Below are 23,955 nucleotides of genomic sequence, written 5' to 3'. Positions count from 1 at the left end.
GTGAACTGGGGTCTCCATGTGAAATTTACCTCCCTGAAGATTTCTGAATGACTGAACGTCTGAGGAAGCAAAAAGACAGGCTTAACAGGCTACAATGCAATAGCTAAAAAATAAATATTTTTTTACAAAACATCACCAAATCATAGCATCTGTTGTTTCCTTATGTCAAGCAAAAAATGAAATCATGCAAAGACGACAAGTGTAGGCCTAAGTAGTGGTGTTAAATATTCTCCAAAAGATTATTCTTGAGAATGTAATATCACTAGGCCTAAGGAATTAAAACAACTGACGTGTTTAGCTGTAATTCCTGCATTGCAGGGGACTGGACTAGATGATCCTTGGGATCATTTCAAACTCTGCTATTCCATGATTTCATGGGAAAATCAGAAATGGTAAACCATCGTAGAAAACGGCGGAATACAATCATTCAAAATCCACAAATGAAATGGGGATCTGAACTGGATGGATGAAGAAAGGTTTAACATCTGCCCCAAGTAAACTGCTCGGGAAAAGCTGTTGAAACTGGAATTTCCAAGTATGCTGACAAACCAAATTGCACAGGGAAAATCGGCAGAGCTTTGCACTGTAATTCCAAGGGTCCCGTGCAATGGGAAGTCCTCCCTCATGGAATGGGGCTGATCTCGAAAGAAGTGTGGGAACTCTGAGGAGATGGGGATGGCTGAAGCACGAGAAAAGGCTGGTGAGGTTGAAACTCTGAGGAAAAGGCGGCTCAGGCCTTGCTGTGCTGCTGGGAGACCAGCCTGGCAGGAGGTGGAGGAGGGACTGGGTGCTTGCGGGTGCCCCTTTTAACACACTTCACAAGGGGGAAATCCAAGCAAATCTCGAGAAGCCCCAAAAGAACCTCTCCAGATTGTGTAGAGGAAAAATAAAATGAAAGGGAGATTCCCTATACATAAGAACTTGATACGATGGACATTGGACTGACCCTGCAGGATCCTTCTTAATGGCTTTTTAAATATATCGTAAGGCTCTGAGGCTTTTCCCCACAATCAAGCAGTATATAAATTTTATGAAGGAAAGCAAAATCTATAAAATTAAGGGAGAAACCAGGATAATAGTCTATTGGCGGCAAAGGAACTCAGACTGGTGAGCAGGTTCAACACAGAACAGACGGTATGCAGAACAGACGGTTCAACACCCATGAAATATCAGTCTCCATCCCTCCTGTCAAATTGTTCCTCCCCTGGAAATTTACCTTTCTGAATCTGAATCGGTTTTCTGTATAACAGAGCATCTGAGGAAGCAAAAAGATATAAAGTGTAAGGGCAACACTCTTCCATCAAAAATAAATCTCCATACAAAAATAACACTTCATAACGTGGCATCCTTAAATTCAAGTACAATTATTAAATATTAATTAAATCGTACAAAAAATAATTAAAAAGAAGAAAATCATAGGAAGAATCTATGAAAATAACTAAAGCTTTAAAACTCAGCAATCATAAAGCAAGCTTACAAATAGCAGAATAAAAATATTCAGCATGAATCCTGCTGGTCTCTGAACTTTGTCCCTAAATTGGGCTCTACATTCTTGGACTGGAGGGGAGGCAGAGCAAGAGGAATCCCGTAAAAGGATGCAGAGGGGAGATGGAGGCAGCCTTAACATCTTCCCCAAGTAAAGTGGTGGGGGGAATATTTAAAGCCAAGATTGTGAAACATAAGGAGAAGCGAAGTTTGATGAGGAAGGATTGGCAGAGCTCTCAGGCAAAAGTAATTCCTTCCTCACAAACAAATCTACAAATCTTTAAGGTTCTTCACAAGCATAATTGTTCCCTTTGGGGCTCATGTGCTCTTGCTTCCACTCTCAATGGGGGAACTCTCAGGAGATCTTGAAGGCTGAAGCCCTAGATATGGCAGCTGCAGGGGGACGTCTGAGGAGGAGACGGCTCAGGCCTTGGCTCCACGGCTGAGAAACAAGCCTGAGCAGGAGGCAGAGGGGGAACTGGGGGCTTCTTAATGCCCTTTGACTCCATTCAGAGCAGGAGAACCTCCAAAAGGACAACCCCAGATTGTGCACACAAGGAAAAGGAGGTTTCGTATTGTAGCACCCTGCTTGTGGTTAACGCTTAGCTGGAATGAAATATTCAACGCAGCAATAGAGAAATTAAAATAATAATTTATTTGTCAGACAAATAAATGAGAGGCACAGTGGTATATGGTTACCAAGCTCTGGCCTGGCCTCCTGCCATTCTGGCCAGCACTTATATTTCCTTAATCCAGCCCCCTTGCTCCTCCTGTGGCTGCCTCTGTCCAATCAGCCTGGTTGAAATTCCTATTGGCTGTTTGCTAGAACCAATCACAAAAGATACACCCATTTCCTATTGCCTTTTATGGGACACAAAAAGCTATATAAAATAAGTAGTAATATATCTTACATGTGTCTCAACAAGGAATCTTAATTACCAGCTCACCTCTTGCCCTCCTTGCCCTATTGCCTTCCAAAACAGATGGTTAATCTTAAATTTTTATCTTCAAGGATCTTGAGTTCACATCAACATTGAAAGATCTCCTTCATTTGGAGGTTTCTAAACAAAAGGCCTGACAACTATATATCAGGAGTGCTCGATGGCGTCTCCTGTCTGGCAGGGGGGCTGGGCTGGTGGCTGACTTAATTTCAGGATAGTTACAACTCTTACAACTATATGAAATAAGAATCTAGCATTTCTTAAATCCTTTGCATAATTACATTTAAGCTAATATATTTCATACATTATCATAGGTAGCCTTTTAAAAGAATAAAGCTTCTCAAAGTAAAAAGGAACAGTTTACAGCCTCAAAATAAAAGAGGAAAAAAAGCCTCTTCTTCTGTTTACACTCCTCTTCCAGCCAGCTGCTTTCCCCTTTAGCTCTTCCCAACATTTATTGCCCTTTAACTCTCTCAGTATACCTTAAACCTTAGGAAAATATGGCTCAAGTTTTAATGGGAGGCACATGGTGTTATTTTACTATTTATCCACTCTTAATTTTGTTTATCTCTGCCTTTTTTTATCTTCTGTAATATGTAGGGTCAGTGTCCTCGCTCTCAGCCTGTAATTCCCTTTTTTACGACTTTGAGAATTGTTTTCTGCTATAAATCAAGGGGCCCCTTGTTCAGGAGGAAAAACGTTGCCAAGGTTCTTTCTGCCTGGCATGAAACATTTGAAAATCTTTAAGCTCATTTTAAAATACAAGCCCTGATCAAACATATAAGCTTTGATAAAAAATGCAGGCTTATGATTAGATGCCTCAGTATAACTGTAAACAGATGCACATGGGAGGAAAAAATCCTGACTATGCTCTACACTCTGGTTCAGGCTTTCTTTACAGGATCCAGCGTCACAATATACATGGGCCATTCTGGGTGACAGGAAATGAAGGCTGGAGCACCAAGAAGGAAGGGATCCTGGAGTTACTAAATTCCATGCAATAAGAGCCTGGCATGTTCAGTTCTGAAGTAACAGCATTCCCAGTGTGAAATCCTGGCAGCCGTTTTTCATTACCTTCCCATTGTTTCATTGTATCCTCCACAAGGTCATTTAGATGACAGGATTCGAAGATCCTGTTCCTCAGCTCTGGAGGGAAAGCCAGTGGCTTCTCTGGACTCCCTCTTTCCTCATACCTGGTGAAAAGAAAAACAATGAATGGCCCCATTGTGGCACTGTCTCCCTATTTCTTGCAGGAGATCTTAATAATTTGAACAAAGTTGAAGTTCATTTCCCAACAGGTAATTTTCAGGATTCGGCTTCATCTCTTGACACCCACCTCCAAGCCCTGGTCAGTGGCTTCGTAAGGATGCTCAACAGCACAAGGGACAAGATGTAACCCCAAGCGACACCACCGGAGGGCTCCCATGGCTTCAAACTCTGCTACCCCCTAACAACTTTCTGGGAAGGTGCCAGGACTTAAGAACCAAACCCCTGAGGTGGAATGCCTGCAACCCCTCCCTCCCTGAGCTTCTCCAGAGGGTGTGAGTGATGTCCAAAGCTGCCAAGAGTTGGGTGGCTGCTACTTGGACAAGATGCTACTTGGACACTGAAATCTGTTGGTACATCCTAAGCTCTTCCCGAGCATCTTTGGCACTTTCTCTTCTAGATGTTTGCAATTACCAAAAAGTCCATGAACAGAAAGTGCAAGAGAAAGAAAAGAGCCCCCATCTCTTTGTGAAGGGATGTGGGGAGGGAGGGAGGGAGGAGGCAGTTGACCTTGAACCCTGGAGGGAGAATCGGGGGGCTACAGGTTCAGAAGAGGGGGCCCTGCTTTTACCTGTGAGGTGCTGCAGGGATTGAGTCCTACAGTCTCTCTCCCCCCCCCCGCAGCCCCTGGGGGGCCATGTCTGAGGTTCTGGCATCTCAGCTTCAAAGAGTGATGCTAATGGAAATGAGCCAGATCCACTTACCTCTGCAAGGTCCTTCTCACATCCTAGAGGGGAAAAGAGAAGGGAATTCACTGCACACCACAGGCCACACTAGGAAGACCCCCTCAGACCCTGCCCCTCGGATGTCAGTCTGCCTGGCACATGCCAAGGTTTTGGGTAGGGATGGCGGAATCAGCCTGTTTTGGTTTCTCACCGCTTTTATTTTTGCTGTTAAGTTGTGGGCGAACATATCAGACGACACAGCAATTCTTCCAAGCAGCTCTTTATTTGTAAGCTGGAACAGAACTGAACTGAGGAGCTCAGTCAGCCTGCTTATATAGAGCTCCAGAACAATGTAACTGTTGCCATTTTCTAAAACTATCCAATCACTGAATGTCACTTTCGATCCTTCATTTGCATACAAACTATCCAATCACTGAACGTCACTTTTGATCCTTCATTTGCATAACTATCTACAGTATCCCCCTGCTGGCCCAGGGTGAGAACTTCAGTACATAACATTTCCAATCTGAAATTATTAATTGTTCCGATTTCAAGTTCTCCACAATTCCATAATTTAATAACTTTAATCCAGTTTGCATTGTCCAATTCAGATTGTCTTCCATAGAATTCCCCAAATTTCAAGTGCTATTTTCCACCTGGAAATTAAAAAAGCACCTGCAGCATAAAATGCCTCCAAAGGGGTAATAAAACAGCTCAGTGTTTCTTTGGGGTCATCCACACTTCTCCCTTTCCTGAGCCCAGAAAATACAAGTCCAAGTGGTTTTGCCTTTGCCTTGCCGCTTTCCCTCAGGAAAAACCTGCTCCTTAGTGCAACATCAAAGCAAATGTCAATCCAGAGAAAACCTGGCTGAGGTTTGCTCTAATTCAGCAGTAAACAGCGGGTTTTCCTGGAGGAAAGGGGTGGGACAAGCAGCAGTCTGGATGAGTCCCTCTGTCTTGCTCTTTGGTCACTGTGACTGAGCACCATTTTGGGCCGATCTGTATCCATGGGGAAGGGGATCAACCCAGAAGTTGTGCAGGAAACGGGAAGAGAAGCTTGGTCAAGAGACTGGCTCATGTCAGAAGGAGGCCTGAACGCATCCTAGATGAAGCCCCCCACAGCTGAAAGGCATTCCGAGACAAAGCATTAGCAAAGAGCAGAAGATCAGCTCCCGTTCCATCAAGAACACAGATGAATCTCTACTCTGCATTCAGGTGAGTTAAGCATCCCAGGTCTCTCTGGTCTTCCTGTCCATTACAAACCTGACTAGAGGCTCCATCATCTCAGCCCCTGCACTCCTTGCATACATGAAAGGGGCGGCCTTTTCCTGGAGCCCTGGGCTGTTCCTGCCACCATCTTACCTGCAGGACAAAAAAAAATCCTTCCAGTAGCACTTTAAAGACCAACTAAGTTAGTTCTTGGTATGAGCTTTCGTGTGCATGCACACTTCTTCAGATACACATGTGTATCTGAAGAAGTGTGCATGCACATGAAAGCTCATACCAAGAACTAACTTAGTTGGTCTTTAAAGTGCTACTGGAAGGAATTTTTTTTGTTTTGACTATGGCAGACCAACACGGCTACCTATCTGTTACCTGCAGGAGTTCACTCGCTGGCTGCTGACTCTTCTCCTCCATCTCCTGGATGATCCTCTCAAGAGACGAGAGTTTCCTGGAGAGTTTGGCCAACTGCTCATCCCTTCTCCCTGCAAGCTCCTTCTCCACCTCTTCCACATCATTCAGCAGACGTTTCTCTTGTTCTTCCAGGAACCGGCGCAGTTCTCTGAACTTCTCCACAGTCTTCAGCCTCTCCGTTTCTGTTAATTTCTGCAAGAAAAGAGGAGGTCTGAGTGTGGAAGGTGCTCAGCCTTCAAAACATCAGGAAGAGAATTGTGAGAATTCCACAGGGAGGACACTTCTGATTTTTCAGAGACAGGGAACCTCCAGTGGCTAAAGAAGTAAACCTTTATTTTGAGGGGAGGCCCTCTCGATTGCTGTTCCTTTTGAGTTCTATTTTGTTGCTATTGCTGTAAAATTATGAAGACGAAAACAGAGCAATCCTTTGAAATTCACACCTCTGAATTGTTCAAGGTTGACCCAGCCAGGTCAATTTTGTTCACAAAAATGTATTTATGAGGGTAAAGTACATATCAAAATATTTATACAAGGAAGTAGCTACCCTAACATTTGATTCATTTTCAGAATAATAAATGAATAAACAAACTGATATGGAAAAGGAGAATGGGGGAAGTTGAAATGGGCAGATTTCCCCATCCCTCCTCAGTCCTGACTCGACTCTTCAAGTGATTGTTCCCTCCCTAGTAACAACAGAGACACTTACAAGGAGGTCTTTGCATTCCTTGTCCAGGGCTGCTTGATGGACCAGAATTTCCTCTCTCTCTTTCCTCAGAATCTCCAGGCGGCGACAGATCTCTCCCTAAAGAGAAAAGGAAAAAGTCAGGTTTGATTAAGACACACAGAGAGCAGGTGAATAGTATGCTGGCTTCTTGCGCCCTGTGACTTTGCTATAATAGCAAAGTAGTATACCGGAGTCTAGAGGGTGCATAACTCCCTGGACCAACTACCTTCTTTCTGTGGTGTCCCTGTGGGGCTCAGGATCCCAGTTAGGTCTCCCCCCTTGCTTGCAGATCTTGCAGCCCTTTCTCAAACACCCTCCCTTGTGGAGGGCTCTCTCAGCCTCCTCTCCTCTCTCCTTAGGAGTCCTCCTCTGGGTCTCTGAGCTGCCCCAAAGAGAGGTGCCTCCTCACGCTGCCCCACAGGGACTTGTCTGTCCCTTCCCACCAGCAAGGGCCCCTCGCCAGTTTGCTTGCTTCCTCCGAGGCCGCCTCAGCTCCTGGCAGCCATCACCCCCTGGCCAGCCCCAGAGGCACCATTCGCCAGCGGAGCTTGTAGCCAGGGCTGCTGCAACAAAGAGCTGGAGGGACAGAGGCCAGTGTTGCCAGCGGGATCCCTGAGCATCATTCAAGGCACCCCAGGTGCCACAGCACACGGGCTGAAAAGCACGGCAGAACTGGGATGGGAAAGTTTTCTAGTCTGGAGAAGAGCAAAGGCAGCAATGCTTGCTCCTTTGAACTTCTCTGAAGAGACTTCCAGCCTGACTTCTCATCTTGAGGTCCCAGGGACAAAAGGAGGAGGAAGGGGTGAGGCAGGATCCAACCTGTGATGTATCAGTCTAGCATCAAAGAGATAGAGAGGTCAGCCCAAGAGGTGAGAGATGGAGGGATAGAGCAGCACTTCTCAAAACCTCACCCATTCCAAACCCCTCTTCTGCAAGCCTAGGGCTTTCCCACCCTTCCTCTGCACCCCACTGCTCTGCCACTTAATTGGGTCAGATGGCACTTCAGGTTTTCTGCTACTTGTCAGTTATTTTCTCTGCAGTTTAAGTGCTGCAGCTTCTTCCATTTCTGGGCCAAAGAAGTTCTTGCTGGCCCAGAATCCACCTAAGTAGCTCCTGCGATCAGAGGATTGCTGTCTGGTCATTCTGTAAATTCAAAAGGGGCAGCTTCATTTCGTTATTATTACTAATATGTGGCATTATTGACATTTACGGCACAGGAGCATTTACTTAGTTGTGTATGTGCAATGTACATCTGTTCTTAATATGTACAAAGCGACCTTACTGGGGGATTTGGATAAGGTTAACCCTTTCACTCTCTCCCACGGTACTAAATCTTTGAAGCTGCTGTGAGTATTTCAAGGGAGATCCCGTTGTCCCTGGCAGAGAGAAAGACTTCAACCTCCTCCTCCCAGCCATCCCAGGAGCCCTGAGGCTTCCCCTTGACCGCTTTTAACTTAATAAACAACCACCAATTCATGCCATGCCTAATTTGGATCTGAGAATTAAAAAGAAGAATCCACAGCTATTTCTCCCCCTCAAGATCCAGGGATCTCCTACCTTGTATTCCTCCAAAGCCTCCTTCAGAGGAATCACCTTGTGATTTTCATGTATCCTGGATCTGTCACACACCACACAGATGGGGACTTCATGGACTTTGCAGAAGAGCTTGAGGGGCTCCTGATGCTCCTTGCAGACGCCTCCTTTTCTTTCTTCTTCTTCCCTTCCTTGAACGCTGAGAATCTTGATTAATTGCAAGAAGTCAGCCAGTTGCCGGTTGGGGATGAGATTATTTTGCTGGACTCTTTCTCTGCACTGAGGGCAGGAAGCCTCTGCCTCCGATTCCCCCCAGAACAGGACCAAGCAGGACCGGCAGAAGTTGTGCCCACACTCTGGGATGATCACTGGATCCTTAAAATATTCCAGGCAGATGGAGCAAGTGGCTTCATCACAAAGATTCTGGATGTGACCCCCTGCAGCAGCCATGGCTCCCTCACCAAAGAAGGGAGTTAAGTTTCACTTTCTCAGTTTTTAGTCACCAGGAGTTTCCCTTCCTGGAAATAACTCAGAAACTCAGTCACCACGTGATCTTTTTTTTTTTTTTAATGTCCTCAGGTCTTTGCAGCTGCTGAATGTTTTCTCAGGTAGCAGTGAATGCTTCTGGATTGCTTCCCATGCTTTTGATTACACACAAACATACAGGTACCTACTAAGTTGGGGTATTCATATTGTAACATTTTCATTCATAGGCTTTGGGATAGGGAAAAACTGCTCCTTTTCCTTTATGGGGTACCCTAGAGCCCGTATGGAGTCCTTATGTAGGTTCACTATCCGTAGGAGAAAAATAACAAAGGCCAACCAGAGAATATTGAGAAGCAAAACAGCTAGTAAGCCTGATCTTTATTAAAGCTCAAGTCCACCCCTATAGAGCAGTCTGCCAGGATACCTGATAATGGTCACTGGTTGCATTACCTGGTCAATCTGGCCATTCTTTTTGATAGGTAAATACTCAGTTCCCGAATCCAAGTCACAGGCTCATCCTGGACAGCAGGATTGGATTCTGTGAAGAGAACTCCCCAAAATCTGGTTGCTAATTTTGACTTAATCCGTTTTTAGCATGCTGGCAAAGAACTTCAGATTGAAAAGGACCAGCCCGGGTCCATTGCCAGCCTGGGGCCCTCTGTTTGCTTCAGACTACAACTCCCATCATCCCTGACCAGGATATCTCCAGGTATGGTTGGGAAGGCCCTGCAGAGCAGCTGCCAGTCAGTGGAGGCAATATTGACCTCGATGGAGCAATGGGCTGGCCTGGCAGAAGGCACTATCTGTGGTGCGGCAGACAAGTTATGGAGCTCCTTCCCTAGATAGGAATGCCTGGTGCATTATCTTGGCAATTATTATTAATCAATATTACTACACGTGATCACTGAGTCATTTCCAGGAAGGGAAACTCCCTGTGGCTGAAAACGGAGAAAGCGAAACTTAACTCAGCTCTTTGGGATAAGGGAGCACCACCAAAAACATGGATCCCAGGCATGGACCCTCATGAATTCCTGTGGTTTTTATATTGAAAGAAAATAAAACCACCATGATACTCTAGACTACATCTTAGTCTGTAGGCAGCACCACAAAAATCATGCACCCACTGTTTTGTGGGGCTGCAATGGCCAAAAACATGGCAGCAAAGCACGGATCCTAAGGGATCCTCAGGATTTTTGCATCGGGCTACCCCTAACTCACCATCAAATCACACATCATGGCCATGGGCACAGCCTGCCCCACAAAAATCACAAATCCATGGCTTCCTGGCGACACCATGGCCCCCAAATAGAAGCTTTGTGTGTATATGATAAAGATATATAGTAAAAGAAATCCTGTCTGATCTAGAAATGAAACCATATTTTAAAATAATTTTTGCTTTAGATTCTTATAATCATCTTTGGTATTTCTCTTATAGCAAACTACCTAGAATGGGAAATAATATTTAGTACACTAACCTTTGTTTAACTCTTAATAATGTCAGCTTACTGAGTGATTTTGTACCATTGTGATTCAATGTTGTATTTGCGCTCATTACTTTGTAGGATTTGATAATCTTTATGGCTCTTTTAAATTTCTTTGGACAACCATGTTTTTGGGCCACAGTGTCGCCAGGAAGCCGTGGATCTGTGATTTTTGTGGTGCAGGCTGTACTGGGAGGTTTTCTTTTTAATTCTCAGCTCCAAAGTAGGCATGGCATTAATTGGTCGTTGTTTATTATGTAAAAGCAGCCCAGGGGAAGCCTGAGGGCTCCTGGGATGACAGGGAGGAGGGAGTTGAAGAGGTGCTTTTAAGGGGCAGGGAGTGGTCCAGATTCCCTCCCATTTGTGTGGGTGGCCAAATTCTGATTCCCATGCAGTTTGAAGGCTTGTAGCATCCCTTGCTTCATGGTCTAGTCTCTTCTTCACCTTCTTCTTTAGTGAACACGGTCTTAACAGTGAGTCCGTAAGTGACTGTGGAGGCCAGTTCTGGATCCGCATGTTATTCCACAGTGGGAACATAGGTTTCTGGGCGGGAGTTGATCACGGTGAGGGTTTGCCAAGCATGCCTTCCTCCTAGCACATTTCTCCCTTGCATCCTGAGTTCAAGCGTCTTCAAAGCCCATGACAGCTTTGGTAAAGGCTGTTCTCTAACTGGAGCGCTGGCAGGCCAGTGTTTCCCAGTTGTCAGTGTTTGTACAACATTTTTAAAGACTTGTCTTCAGAGAGTCTTTAAACCTCTTTCATTGACCATCAGCGTTATGCTTTCCATTTTTAAGTTTGGAATAGAGTAGTTTGGAAAACCAGCCAGATGGGCAGGGTATAAACAATAAATTATTTATTATTATTATTATTATTATTATTATTATTATTGGTTTGGAAGATGATAATCAGGCATCTGAACAATGGCTTTAACTCTTTTAATTCCCAGCTGATATTAAACAGGTGCTTAGGGCTCATGAATTCTAGCAGCCACTTGTTAAAAGTGGTTTTCCCTGAGGTCTTTGGCCCAGTCATTTTATAAAATATCAATTGACATCTGTAGAAATGCTTTCATTGTTTTTGGGGTGTGTAGGAATGGCTTTGGGTTCTAGTAAACTGCACTGATAGCTCTGTGTTGTGAAGCAGAACTTGTTAAAAAAAGAAAAGAAAGAGGCGTAAGAATTAGAAGGGACCATGAGGATCATCAAGGCAACAGGATTAGAACCCATGACCCTGGGATTTAAGAATCTCATGCTCTACCAACTGAGCTTTCCTAAATAGCTTATGTCTCTGAACCCTCGCCCCCTTGGCTGATAAAAACAGGGACACCTGGCTGGGCCAGAGGGGGTGGCTTATCCTCCAACATTTCTCTGATGAAAATAGCGGTGCCCGATTATTGGTGTTGTTGTTGTTGTTGTTGTTGTTGTTGTTGTTGTTGTTGTTGTTACTACTACTACTACTACTACTATTATTCATACCCTGCCCATCTGACTGGGATGCTTCAACTGAGGCATCTAATCATAGCCTGCATTTTTATCAAAGCTTATATATTGATCAGGATCTGTATTTTAAATTGAGCTTAAAGATTTTCAAATGTTTCATGCCAGGCAGAAGACCAGCTGCCTAAAAACCTTGGCAAGATGTTTATTCTCCTGGACAAAGGGCCCCTTGATTTATAGCAGAAAACAATTCTCAAAGTCGTAAAAAGGGAATTACAGGCTAAGAGCAAGGTTACACTGACCCTACAAATTAAGCTTTGGCAAATAGTAAAATGAGCCATATCTTCTTCCTAAGGTTAAAAAGGCCAAGAGCAAATGGAGAAAGCAACTTGAGAAGGGAAGTGTAAACAGAAGAAGAGGCTTTTTTCCTATTTTATTTTGAGGCTGTAAACTGTTCCTTTTTACTTTGAGAAGGTTTATTCTTTTAAAAGGCTACCTATGATAATGTATTAAATATATTAGCTTAAATGTAATTATGCAAAGGATCTAGAAAGAAAGAAATGTTAAATTCTTATTTCATAGAATCATGGTTATAAGAGACCACAGGGGCCATTGAGTCCAGCCCCCTGCCAGACAGGAGACGCCATCGAGCACTCCTGATATATGGTTGTCAGGCTTTTTGTTTAAAGACCTCCAAAAAGAGATCTTTCATTGATGATGCATGAGAATGTGAACTCAAGATCCTTGACATCTGTTTAAGATAAAAATTTAAAACCATTAACGATCTGTTTTGGAGGGCAATAGGGCAAGGAGGGCAAGAGGTGAGCTGGTAATTAAGGTTCCTTGTTGAGACAAATGTAAGATATATGATTACTTATTTGTCATTTATAGATAGAAGAATATATAGCTTTTGTCTCCCATAAAAGGTAATATGAAATGGGTGTATCTTTTGTGATTGGTTCTAGCAAACAGCCAATGGGAATTTCAACCAGGCTGATTAGACAGAGGCAGCCAAAGGAGGAGCAAGGAGGCTGGGCTGAGGGAATATAAGTGCTGGCCATAATGGCAGGAGCCCAGGCCAGAGCTTGGTAACCATATACCACTGTGCCTCTCATTTATTTGTCTGACAAATAAATTATTATTTTAATTTCTCTATTGCTGCGTTGAATATTTCATTCCAGCTAAGTGTTAACCACAAGCAGGGTGCTACACAACCACTCTGAGCAGCTTCTAACATATATAAAACATAATAAAACATTAAACATCAAAAAACCTTCCCTATACAGGGCTGCCTTCAGATGTCTTCTAAAGGTTGTATAGTTACTTATCTCCTTGGATCTGGGGTTGCATAACTCCGTACCCTCCAACATTTCTCTGAGGAACAGAGGGACGTCCCAGGGAAAAGCGGAACATTCTGGGATCAAATCCAAAAGTGGGCCGTCTTCAGTAAATCCAGGTCTGTCCCTGGAAAATACGGACACTTGGAGGGTCCATAAGACTCCACTGTGGCTTCTTGCGCAAGAGGGCCCCTTCAGATGGCAATAGAGCAATAACACAATAGAGCCATGCAAATGCCCCATTTCACCAGCACTAGGGACCCATGTTGCTAGCACCTGCTCACAACACCTTGCCATAATTTAAGCTGCGTTTCCAACAGTCATAGCAGTTTGTATCTCTTCTCCACCCATCACGACGGTTTGAAAACTTGCTGGTTGCAGTAATGCTTGATTAGTGTGAATGCGATTCTCAAACCACTTTCTTTGAACATACTTTCTTTCACCACATTATTTCATGTGGTGAAATAAGAATGCAGTTTCACAGATCAATGAAAAACAAGCTGAAATAGGTGACATAAAAGGAAAGGGGAATGGGGAGGGAGGAGGAAAGGAACAAGCTCAGTACTAGTTCTTCAAGTTATAATGACCAGTTGGGGTAGAAACAGTTATGGAGTGACTCTTACTAGGTGACAGTTGTGGAAGAGCCGTAGCAATGGAATAACCCTTATTGGTTTTTTTCTCTCTCTCTCTGCTCTGCAACCTCATGCAATATTGGCATTTCTTCAGTTCTATGTATGTGTATTTACAACATGGCCTACATTAAAAAAGGTTCAATCTAAGCCCTGATGTTTCATCCATTGTGTGATTTAAAGTCCCACTGTGTTGTGCGCCTTCAAACAGCATTCTTGAACATGCTTATTGCTCCCATTGTTTTTCTGCATTCTGACTGCCAATGCAAGAGAAATGTGTTAGGGACACAGCCAACATTTGTTCATTCTAGGCAAAGTGGCCACTCCAGTCAGCTTCTCCCTGGGGTTCCCAAGGTGGCCTTTGGCCCCTCCCATTTGGAACGAGGGCTGCTTTTTTGACCAAGGGTGGTGTGGAAGGGGCTGCGTGGTGCTGCCTGTCAGCAGTGGGGGTGGGCATCGGGCCAGACCCCCAGCTCAGGGTGCCCAGGGAAAGGGGTGCGTGCCACCACCAAGGAGCAGGGGAAGGTGCTGGAGGTGACCGAGGGATAAAACCAAGCCGAAGGTGGAGAGGATTAGGGCTTATCTGCTCCCCCCGCCAAAAATATTTTTATTCAAGTTGGCGCCCATGCTTGTAAAGATCGGTTGCTGGAGGCTGCGGGGGGGGGGGGGGCAAGGCTGCTTTTGCTCTCTGGTCCTCCTTGCAGGTTTCCCACAGGCGTCTGGGTGGCCCCTCTTGGGCGCTGGACCAAATGGGACACTTTTGTGTCCTTCCTTCCACGGGGTGAGTGGAGGCTCACAGGGAAAGGTGTCTTTATTCCATCATGTGCCACCACCCCGTGGAAAACGCAGGGAAAGGAGAGCAGGCTGCACCGGTCAGTAGTCAGTGGCCCTGATAGGGGAGCCAGAGAGTCCTGCCTGATATCTGAGTGGTCAATTCCACAGACATGTGTTGTTCCAGCTGTTAGTATCCCAGAAGAGAAATCAGATGCACCTGGTGCTGAAATGATGCTCCTTGGGGCTCAGGAACACAGGGAAGGTGCCCTGCGAAATGTATAGGGCAGCACAGCCCATGGGGCCCCTTCTGGAAGCTGCCAGACTGCAATTCCTATCCTCTCTGACCCCTGGCCATCCTGGATGGGTCAGAGGAGAGCTGGAGTCCAGCATTATCCAGAGGACACCCCATTTGATGCCCCCGATAGACAGAATCCAGCCTGTAAATAAGGAACGTTAATGCATCCACTCAAAATACATTTAATTGAGCAGAAGCCCCACTCAATGCAATAAGGTTTACTTCTGACAAGGTGTGGGGATGGCGAGGCTGTATTTGCAGAGAGCATTTGAAGCTGATGCCCTGTTCAATTTTTTTCTCTTTTTCTTCCCGTCTGAGGCCTCTAGAGCAAGGAGCTATTCTGCGTGACATGGGTCAAGGGGTTCATTTTTTAGTCATCTATTAATCCAATGATGCATGCATTTTAACAGCTGCATAAGGTCTTGTGGGGAGAGGAAGGTTTCCTAGAATTGCAGAGTTGTGAGGGATCCTGAGGGTCATCTATTCCCACCCCCTGCAGTGCAGGAAACATTTGCCCAACGTGGGGCTCAGACCCACAACCCTGGGATCAAGAGTCTTGTCCTCTGCCAAATCAGACACCTCAAATAGAAAACAAGATTGAAGGTGATAAAATTTATTTGGTCTCCTTAAAGTGTGACTGTCTCTCTAAGAAGTAACCTGCAGAGGGAATTCTGGGAAAAGGAAGCAAAATGCAAACCAAGAGCAACCCATTTTTCTTTTGTTATTTCTTTTTTTTTAAAAGATACTTATTAGAATTTTCAATATTAATACAGTAAAAAAGCAAAAAGAAAAAAAGAAAAAAAGCAAAAATACAAAAATAAAAATAAATAAAAACACACAAATTTTCCATAACTTATTTTCCTTTAACTTACTTCCCAGACCTCCTCATACCTTCCTTTTTTGTATTCCAATTCAAATTGTTAGTTCAGCAAATCCTTATCAATAAACTTTAACCTACTTCTAAACATTTTTTTCCATATTCTCTTACAACATTACAGCTGAAACCACTTAATTTCTATCCGACATCTTTCTAACATTTGTTGATTTTGCAATATTTCTGTAAATAGTCTTTAAATTTCTTCCAATCTTCTTCCGCCGACTCTTCTCCCTGGTCTCGGATTCTGCCAGTCATTTCAGCCAATCGCATATAGTCCATCACCTTCATCTGCCATTCTTCCAGAGTGGATAGATCCTGTGTCTTCCAATACTTTGCGCTGAGTATTCTTGCTGCTGTTGTAGCATGCCGTATTTTTCGCTCTATAACACGCACCTGGCCATAACACGCACATCGTTTTTAGAGGAGGAAAACAAGGGAAAAACATTCTGAATGAAACAGTGGATGTATCATTTTTGGGCTTCATGCTGTGGCCACAGACATGTGATCTGATGGTGAATTTGGGGTGACCCAATGCCAAAATCCTGAGAATTCCTGTGGATCCATGCTTTGTAACCACGTTTTTGCACCATTGCAGCCCCAGGCAACAGTGGGTGCGTGATTTTTTTGGGGCAGGCTGTAGCCATGGACATGCTATGTGATCTGATGGTGAATTTGGGGTGACCCAATGCAAAGATCCTGAGGATCCATGTGGATCTATGCTTTGTAACCACATTTTAAGTGGGGAGCGAAGGAAAAACAAAGAAGGGACATTAGAGGGGTGTGCAGAGAAGCAGCTGGCTAAGAATGCAGGAGAGGGATTTAACGGGTTGGAGGAAAGAAAGGCAAAAGTTTTCCCTCACCTACCCACCCAAGCCAGCCAGCCACCTCCCTCCCTCTCTCTCTCCCCCTCCCCCTCTCTCTCCCTCTCCCCCAGCAGTACCGGAGCACAGAGACGACACTTTCCCCTCTTCTTGCCTGGAGGGGAGGAATGCAGGAGAGGGATTTAACGGGTTGGAGGAAAGAAAGGCAAAAGTTTTCCCCCACCCAAGCCAGCCATCTCTCTCTCTCTCTCTCTCTCTCATTCCCTCCCTCCCTCTCTCTCCCTCCCCCTCCCCCCTCTCTCTCTCCCTTCCCCCCTCTCTCTCCCTCTCCCCCAGCAGCACCGGAGCTTGCCTGGAGGGGAGGGGCTTTCCCTGCTCTTTGTTCATTTCAGCAAACACAGCAACGAAACAGAGGCGGGTGGGCAGTAAGACCCTGAGGCAGAATGCAGGAAAGCAGCCACTTCCTCTTTTCAGTTTTCCCTTCTCCGTGAAGCGCCGCGATTTGATTTTTGCATGATTTTTCGGCTCCAGGGACCACACATTCGCTCTATAACACGCACAGACATTTCCCCTTCCTTTTTAGGAGAAAAAATCTGCGTGTTATAGAAGGAAAAATACGGTACATAAAGAAAGTTCTATCCTTCTTTGGCACCAATTGGCCGACCATGCCCAGGAGAAAGGCCTCTGGTTTCTTCAGGAAGGTATATTTAAATACCTTTTTCATTTCATTATATATCATCTCCCAGAAAGCCTTAATCCTTGGGCACGTCCACCAAAGGTACCTTCATTTTCTTTACATTTCCAACATTTGTTATCGGGCAAATGATAAATTTTTGCAAGCTTGACTGGGGTCATGTGCCACCTGTAAATCATTTTCATAATATTCTCTCTTAAGACATTACATGCCGTAAACTTCTTACCTGTGGTCCATAACTGTTCCCAGTCAGCAAACATAATGTTATGTCCAACGTCTTGTGCCCATTTAATCATAGCAGATTTCACCGTTTCATCCTGAGTGTTCCATTTCAGCAGCAAGTTATACATCTTTGACAAAATCTTAGTTTTAGGTTCTAACAGCTCTGTTTCTAATTTTGATTTTTCCACCTGGAAGCCAATTTTCTTGTCCAAATTGTATGCCTCCATTATCTGATAATAATGAAGCCAATCTCGCACTTTGTTTTTTAATTTCTCAAAACTCTGCAATTTCAATCTATCTCCTTCTTGTTCCAAGATTTCCCAATATTTCGGCCATTTTTCTGAGCTTTCGCTTCCATTGGGGACAACCACCTTGGGGTTTTATTTTCCAATAGGTCTTTGTATCTTATCCAAACATTAAACAATGCTTTCCTGACAATATGGTTTTTGAATGCTTTATGTGCTTTGACCTTGTCGTACCATAAATATGCATGCCACCCAAAAACATTGTTAAAACCTTCTAAGTCCAAAATGTCTGTGTTCTCAAGAAGCAGCCAGTCTTTCAACCAGCAGAATGCTGCTGATTCATAGTAAAGTTTGAAGTCTGGCAGGGCAAATCCACCCCTTTCCTTTGCATCAGTTAATATCTTAAATTTTATTCTGGGCTTCTTGCCCTGCCAGACAAATCTAGAAATATCTTTCTGCCACTTCTTGAAACAGTCCATCTTGTCCACAATTTGCAATGTTTGAAACAAAAACAACATTCTAGGCAGTACATTCATCTTTATAACTGCAATTCGACCCAACAAGGAAAGCTTCAAATTTGACCAAATTTCTAAATCTTTTTTCACTTCCGCCCAACATTTTTCATAATTATCTTTAAATAAGTTCCCATTTTTAGCTGTCATTGAATTTCAATTGCCAAAAATCTTCCTTGGTTTTTCTTTTGTTATTTCTGCAGATTTTGACTGGAATGAATCCTCTCAAAGGGCCCTTGGAAAACTGCCCAAAGGGCTCTTGGCGGGTAAATGGTTTTTATACCAGTCACTCTGGTTTGGAGAGAAACTCCTGCTGGGCCTGAAAGGCAGATTTAGTCCCCTCAGGAGATACTGAGGTAGGTTTCAAAGTCATCCAGATTAAAGAAAGGGAGGAGGGTCTCTCCAGAGAACGAGGCTCCTGAGAACGTGTAGATTTCAGCTCCTGAGTCATAATGCATATGGCTCCCTCGCTTGCCACATGAAAGTATTTGGGCTCATGTTCCCATCTTGCTGAACATAAGTGTGCACAGAACAATTTATTAAACTGTTAAACATGTACATATGGACCCTCCTTAAGGGCAGGGGGGTGTTAACTCTTGCCCTCCCAGACTCCTCCTCCAAGAGGAGGGGAGACACTGCAGAAAAGGCCCATTCTTGTGTTGCCACCCTCTGGGCCTCTTGAGGCGGCACACAAAGAATGGCCTCAAAAGCTTCCTCCACACTCAGCCCCCACCTTCAGTCATCATTACCGTATAAGTGAAGTTAGGAGCTTTTGCCCCAAATTTCATTACTTACCATTTAGATATTTCTATGTCCATTCAGTCAGTTTGGAAATATCCTCACAATCAATCCCTTCTAGTTCCTACCACCTTGGACCATTTAAGGTCCTCAGTGAATTTGGCCACCTCATTTTCACCCAGAAAATTTCAGATTCCTTCTTTTTAATTTTTAATCTTCTTCTTAGTTGTTTACCACAAATAAGAAGAAAAAAGGCCAATCAAAATCCACATCCCACCCAGAGCTCTCCAAAATTTGGTGCTCTCACTGACACAGTTGGGATTCCATTCCTAGCCAATGAATATTTGTTTCCTTTTATTTACTTCTTTATTTATTGCTAATGCTTAATGAAGATAGATAACAGCAATCGAGTGATGGAGGCTTTTGAGGGAAAAGATTATTTATTGGGAATGTTCAGGTGTTTCTTTTTCTTAAAAAACTCTGCTGCAGAGGAAATTCCGGGAAAGGGAAGGGAAAAGAACCAATTTTTGTTTGTTTTGTTGCTTGTGCCGATTGTGACTAGAACGAATCCTCTCAAAGGATCCCAGAAAAGCTGCAAAAAAATGCTCTTGAGAGGGAAATGCTGGTTTTATATCAGTCATTCTGGTCAGGAGAGAAACTTCTGCTGGGCCTGTGAGGCAAATATAGTGTCTTCAGGAGATACTGAGCTGAGTTTTACCTCCACCCAGACAAAAGAATGGGAGGAGAGTCTCTCCAGAGAACGAGGCTCCTGAGAACGTGTAGAGTTCGGCTCCTGAGTCAGCGTCAAAAAATGACACACGTCCCCCTTCATAGTCCAGAGTCACTCGGATCCTCTTGAGGTCCCCACTCAGGGACAGAGGAGGGTCATCAAGGGAGGTGCAGGCCCAGTACTTGCTTTCAGACTTCTCCACAGCCCAGATTCCTCCCTCAGGACTGAAGGGAAGAAAGCTCCTTCTCTTCACAGACTTCCTGGCAACCCCCACAGTCCACCATCCCTCGCTTCCCACAGTGACCTCCCAGAAATGTCTGCCTGCTGTGAATCCCTCACGTCCCAACACAGAAGTACAATTGTTGAATCTCTCAGGATTGTCCGGCAGGTCTTGCCTTTTATCTCCCAGTCTCACACTTTTCCGATCCTCAGACAGGATGAGCCTGAGATAGGCTGTGTCTGGATCCAGAGTGACATTTGCTGTTGGGGGGAAGATGAGGAAAAGAGAAGAGAGACAGAATCAGCCCAGAGTCAAGAGACGGACATCCTGATCCAAGAAACAGCCCAGGAACCAGATTCCCTCTCATAAAAACAGGACTTATTTCCATTGCATTTAGGGTTAGGACCCTCTCTCCTTCTTCCAGACTCTCATCAGAATAAACTTCAAATAAAAACCATACTTGTTATTTTTATATTCAATATACAATGGTGCCTCGCAAGACGAAATTAATCCGTTCCGCGAGTCTCTTTGTCTTGCGTTTTTTTTCGTCTTGCGAAGCACGGCTATTAGCGGCTTAGCGGCTATTAACGGCCTAGCGGCTTAAAGAAAAAGGAAAAAAACTCGCAAGACGTTTCGTCTTGCGAAGCAAGCCCATAGGGAAATTTGTCTAGCGAAGCGACGCAAAAACTGAAAAACCCTTTTGTCTTGCGCGTTTTTCGTTTTGCAAGGCATTCGTCTTGTGGGGCACCACTGTACTTCCTATATTGTGCCCTTCCTGTCAATTCACAAATCTTCAGAGTAAAAACCCCCAATAATATTTTATTCAGCTCTGCTGTGTCAGCTAAGGAGAGGGAAAGGGCAGAAGAGAAGGGAAACTGCCCTCCTCTAACACACTATGTGTGAATTGGCTATTTAGGGCTTCCAGGGGATGGCGAATGAGGACAACCAGTTTAGATAGGCAGACAACAGCCATGGATCCTTTAATGCCCTCACTATGGTTAGAATTGGGGAGAGTGTCAATGCGGACCCAATTCTGCCTCAGCTGGAGGCAGAACTAATGCTGCCTCAAGGGTTCCCTCTCAATGAGGGAGACAAAATTAGGCAACCTAGCAGATAAATGGCATTCCTTCTGGAAATTTCCACCGCAATTGTATTCCTTTGTTTCTGAGAAGAGGAGCAAACGACCAACTGTAATTTCCCTGGCGTTTCTATTCTTACCACAGAGTGTCAGTTTGCCACCAATCCAATTCTCAACATCAGATACCCTTTCAAATGTGTTTGGGTTGGGGTGGGGTGTTATTGATTTTTGTTCTTGTTTTTATCCTGTATTTTCTATCTTTCTATTTTTAATGTTGTGAACAGTCCTGAGATCTACAGATGAAAGGTGGCATACTAATTTAATAAATTATAATAACATATTTAATGGTTTGTTCCGCAAAATAAGATTGAACCAAGATATCTACAATTCCCAAGTCCTGACATCAGGGGAAGATTCGGTTATAGGAGGCTCTAACAGGGAATGTGGCTATTTACAATGCTGCCTCTGAATCTTGGGGGTGTCAGGCTTGAGGAATTCTCTCCCCCTCACCCTAAGAGGCAGGAAAGAAATAAGAAAGTTATTATGTATGATTTATTCAGTCGACACGGTAAAGACCAACGAAAAGAACTCACTCTGAATGAAACTCACCTACAGGTGGTACCTAACACCAAGAAAACTAGCGCTAATACGCCCAGGAACCACACCAAAATGCTGGAGAGGGTACACCTCCACAGGCACATACCTCCACATGTGGTGGGAGTGCTCCCAAATCCAACTATTCTGGACAACAGCCATACAAGAAATATGTAAAATAACTAAGCAAGTATTAGAAATCACCCCAGAATTGGCCCTACTAAACATCTTCCAAGACAATAATGTCCACTTACACCACAAAGAACTCATAACCCACATACTTTCAGCAGCCAGAAGCATCATAACTAGACACTGGAGAGACCTGTCAGGAGTAAGCATGGACCAGTGGTACCAAATAGTATGGGAAACAGCCTTACTAGAAAAATTAACCAGCAGACTGAAACTGACATGGGAACAAATAGAAGAAGTATGGCTCCCCTTTATCACACAGCCCAACAAGACAATGACAAAAATCCACCAACAGCATACAAATCAATATGGCTAACCTAATCCAAAACACCCACCCATCCCACTCACACATGAAAACAAAGATCATCACAGCCAATCACAAACAAACAACCACACCCTAGGCCAACCCCAACCTCTCTCACCACCAAAGGAACACAAGTGAATCACAGAGAGCCCGCACAAGCGACGCTGACACAAAACCCCACATATATTAAGTAAAACAGAAACATTGCCACCCGACCCCACCCCCACACCTTTCCCCCTCCACCTCTTTCCCCCTTTTCTTCCTAATGTCTCAACAAATGAAACTGATCTGTAAAAAATGTTACTTGAAAAAAAGAGAGATTGCACATACTTTTGTAAACCAAGAAAATCTTTAATAAAAACACATTTTAAAAAAACAACATGGTAAATACAAGGTATTCTGGTTGTTCCTCCATAACAGTTGCTTCCACTTCACTCCTCCCCCTTCCCCCTCTAGCAACAGCATTTGCTTCTATGGCGTCTGTCAGTGGACAATTGCCTTTGAGCTCTTTGTTCTCGGACCCTTATTGAACGCCGCATTTTGGGAGAAGGGGGGCTGGTTATGCTGTCCAATGACGTGTCACCTTGCTGCTCTGCTTCCCCTTCTCCCAACACTGCATAACTTTGCTGTTCTCCTGTCTCAGAGCTGCTACCTTCCTCAACGCCCTGCTGTAATTTGAGACTATCTCTCTTCTCTCTGGAAGCTACACCAATACGGAGCAAGGGATATCGGCTAGAAATCATGACCCTGTTGACCTTTCTAAAGTCCACAACTAGCCTGCATTCTGGGGTGTCCCTCTTATTCACAAAGAAGACTGGGGACCCTCCAGGCGCTTGGGATGGCCTAATAAACCTGCGTTCCAAGTTCTTCTTCAGGAACTCCCTCAAATCGGCCAATTCTGCCTCCGACATAACTGGTGGGCATCTGGGCACCAGGCAGCAGGTCTATCTTGCAGTTGTAAGGCCTGTGGAGAGGTAGCCTATCTGCCTCCTTTTCACAGAACACGTCTCTATAGGCCTTGTACTGTGGGGGTATAATAAATAAATAATAATAATAATAATAATAATAATAATAATAATAATAATAATAATAAATAGTAATATTAGTAGTAGTAGTAGTAATAATAATAATAATAATAATAATAATAATAATAATAATAATAAATAGTAATATTAGTAGTAGTAGTAGTAGTAATAATAATAATAATAATAATAATAATAATAATAATAATAATAATAATAATAATTTTTTATTTATACCCTGCCCTCCCCAGCCAAGGCCGGGCTCAGGGTGGCTAACAAGCAATAATTTTTTTTTATAATTTTTATAATTTTATAATTATAATTAAAATTTTGTTTGGACAGTAAAAAACATACAGAATAACATATAATTTTCCAATATCCACATTTCATTCCCCTCATTGGACTTCCTCACAACTCTCGTTCCTGCATTCCAGAATCTTAAACTTTACCAGCAATTTATTAACTTGTTTCAATTCTTATAATATAATTTTCCAATATTATATCCCTAATTTTAGATAATTTAGATCACAGTTTTAAAGACTTAGTTTTAACATAGTATTTATCCAAAATTTGTCTTTTCTTTTAATTACATTTAAGTTCATATTCCTTTTAACTAATTTATTGGTACCATGTTATTGCTAATCTTACATCTTTCTTAACATTCATACAATTTGCAATGTTTTTGTAAATAGTCCTTAAATTTCTTCCAGTCCTCCTCCACAAGTTCTTCTCCCAGGTCTTGGATTCTGCCAGTCATTTCCGCCAGTTCCATATAGTCCATCAGTTGCATCTGCCATTCTTCCAGTGTGGGCAAATCTTGGGTTTTCCAGTATTTAGCAACGAGTATCCTTGCTGCTGTTGTAGCATACATAAAAAAACTTCGGTCATTCTTTTGCACCCTCTGGCCGACAATGCCCAGAAGAAAGGCCTCTGGTTTCTTAGGAAAGGTATACTTAAATATCTTTTTCAGCTCATTATATATCATTTCCCAGAAAGCCTTAACTCTAGGGCAGGTCCACCAG

At 43.7% G+C, this 23,955-nt stretch overlaps 1 protein-coding gene across 5 annotated transcripts in view; it reads right to left on the bottom strand.

Moving 5' to 3' along the window:
• Window positions 1–23,955, bottom strand: part of LOC309364676 (zinc finger protein RFP-like) — an 85,747-nt gene that overhangs the window by 47,418 nt on the left and 14,374 nt on the right. The window contains exon 1 of one of the 5 annotated variants that reach the window (XM_081902420.1): window positions 8,274–8,732. The exons of 3 other annotated variants lie outside the window; for them this stretch is intronic. In XM_081902420.1, the coding sequence (XP_081758546.1) occupies window positions 8,274–8,699 (426 nt within the window). In that variant the 5' untranslated portion in view covers window positions 8,700–8,732. Of the gene's footprint in view, window positions 1–8,273; window positions 8,733–19,217; window positions 20,007–23,955 lie in introns of those variants that run through there. One more of the 5 variants, XM_081902422.1, reaches the window with a different exon arrangement.

The sequence above is a fragment of the Podarcis melisellensis genome (genome assembly GCF_964234715.1).
Source record: "Podarcis melisellensis genome assembly, chromosome: 2".
NCBI lineage: Eukaryota > Metazoa > Chordata > Lepidosauria > Squamata > Lacertidae > Podarcis > Podarcis melisellensis.
The sequence above is the reverse complement of the archived record's forward strand: the minus strand, read 5'-3'. Positions and strand labels throughout refer to the sequence as shown.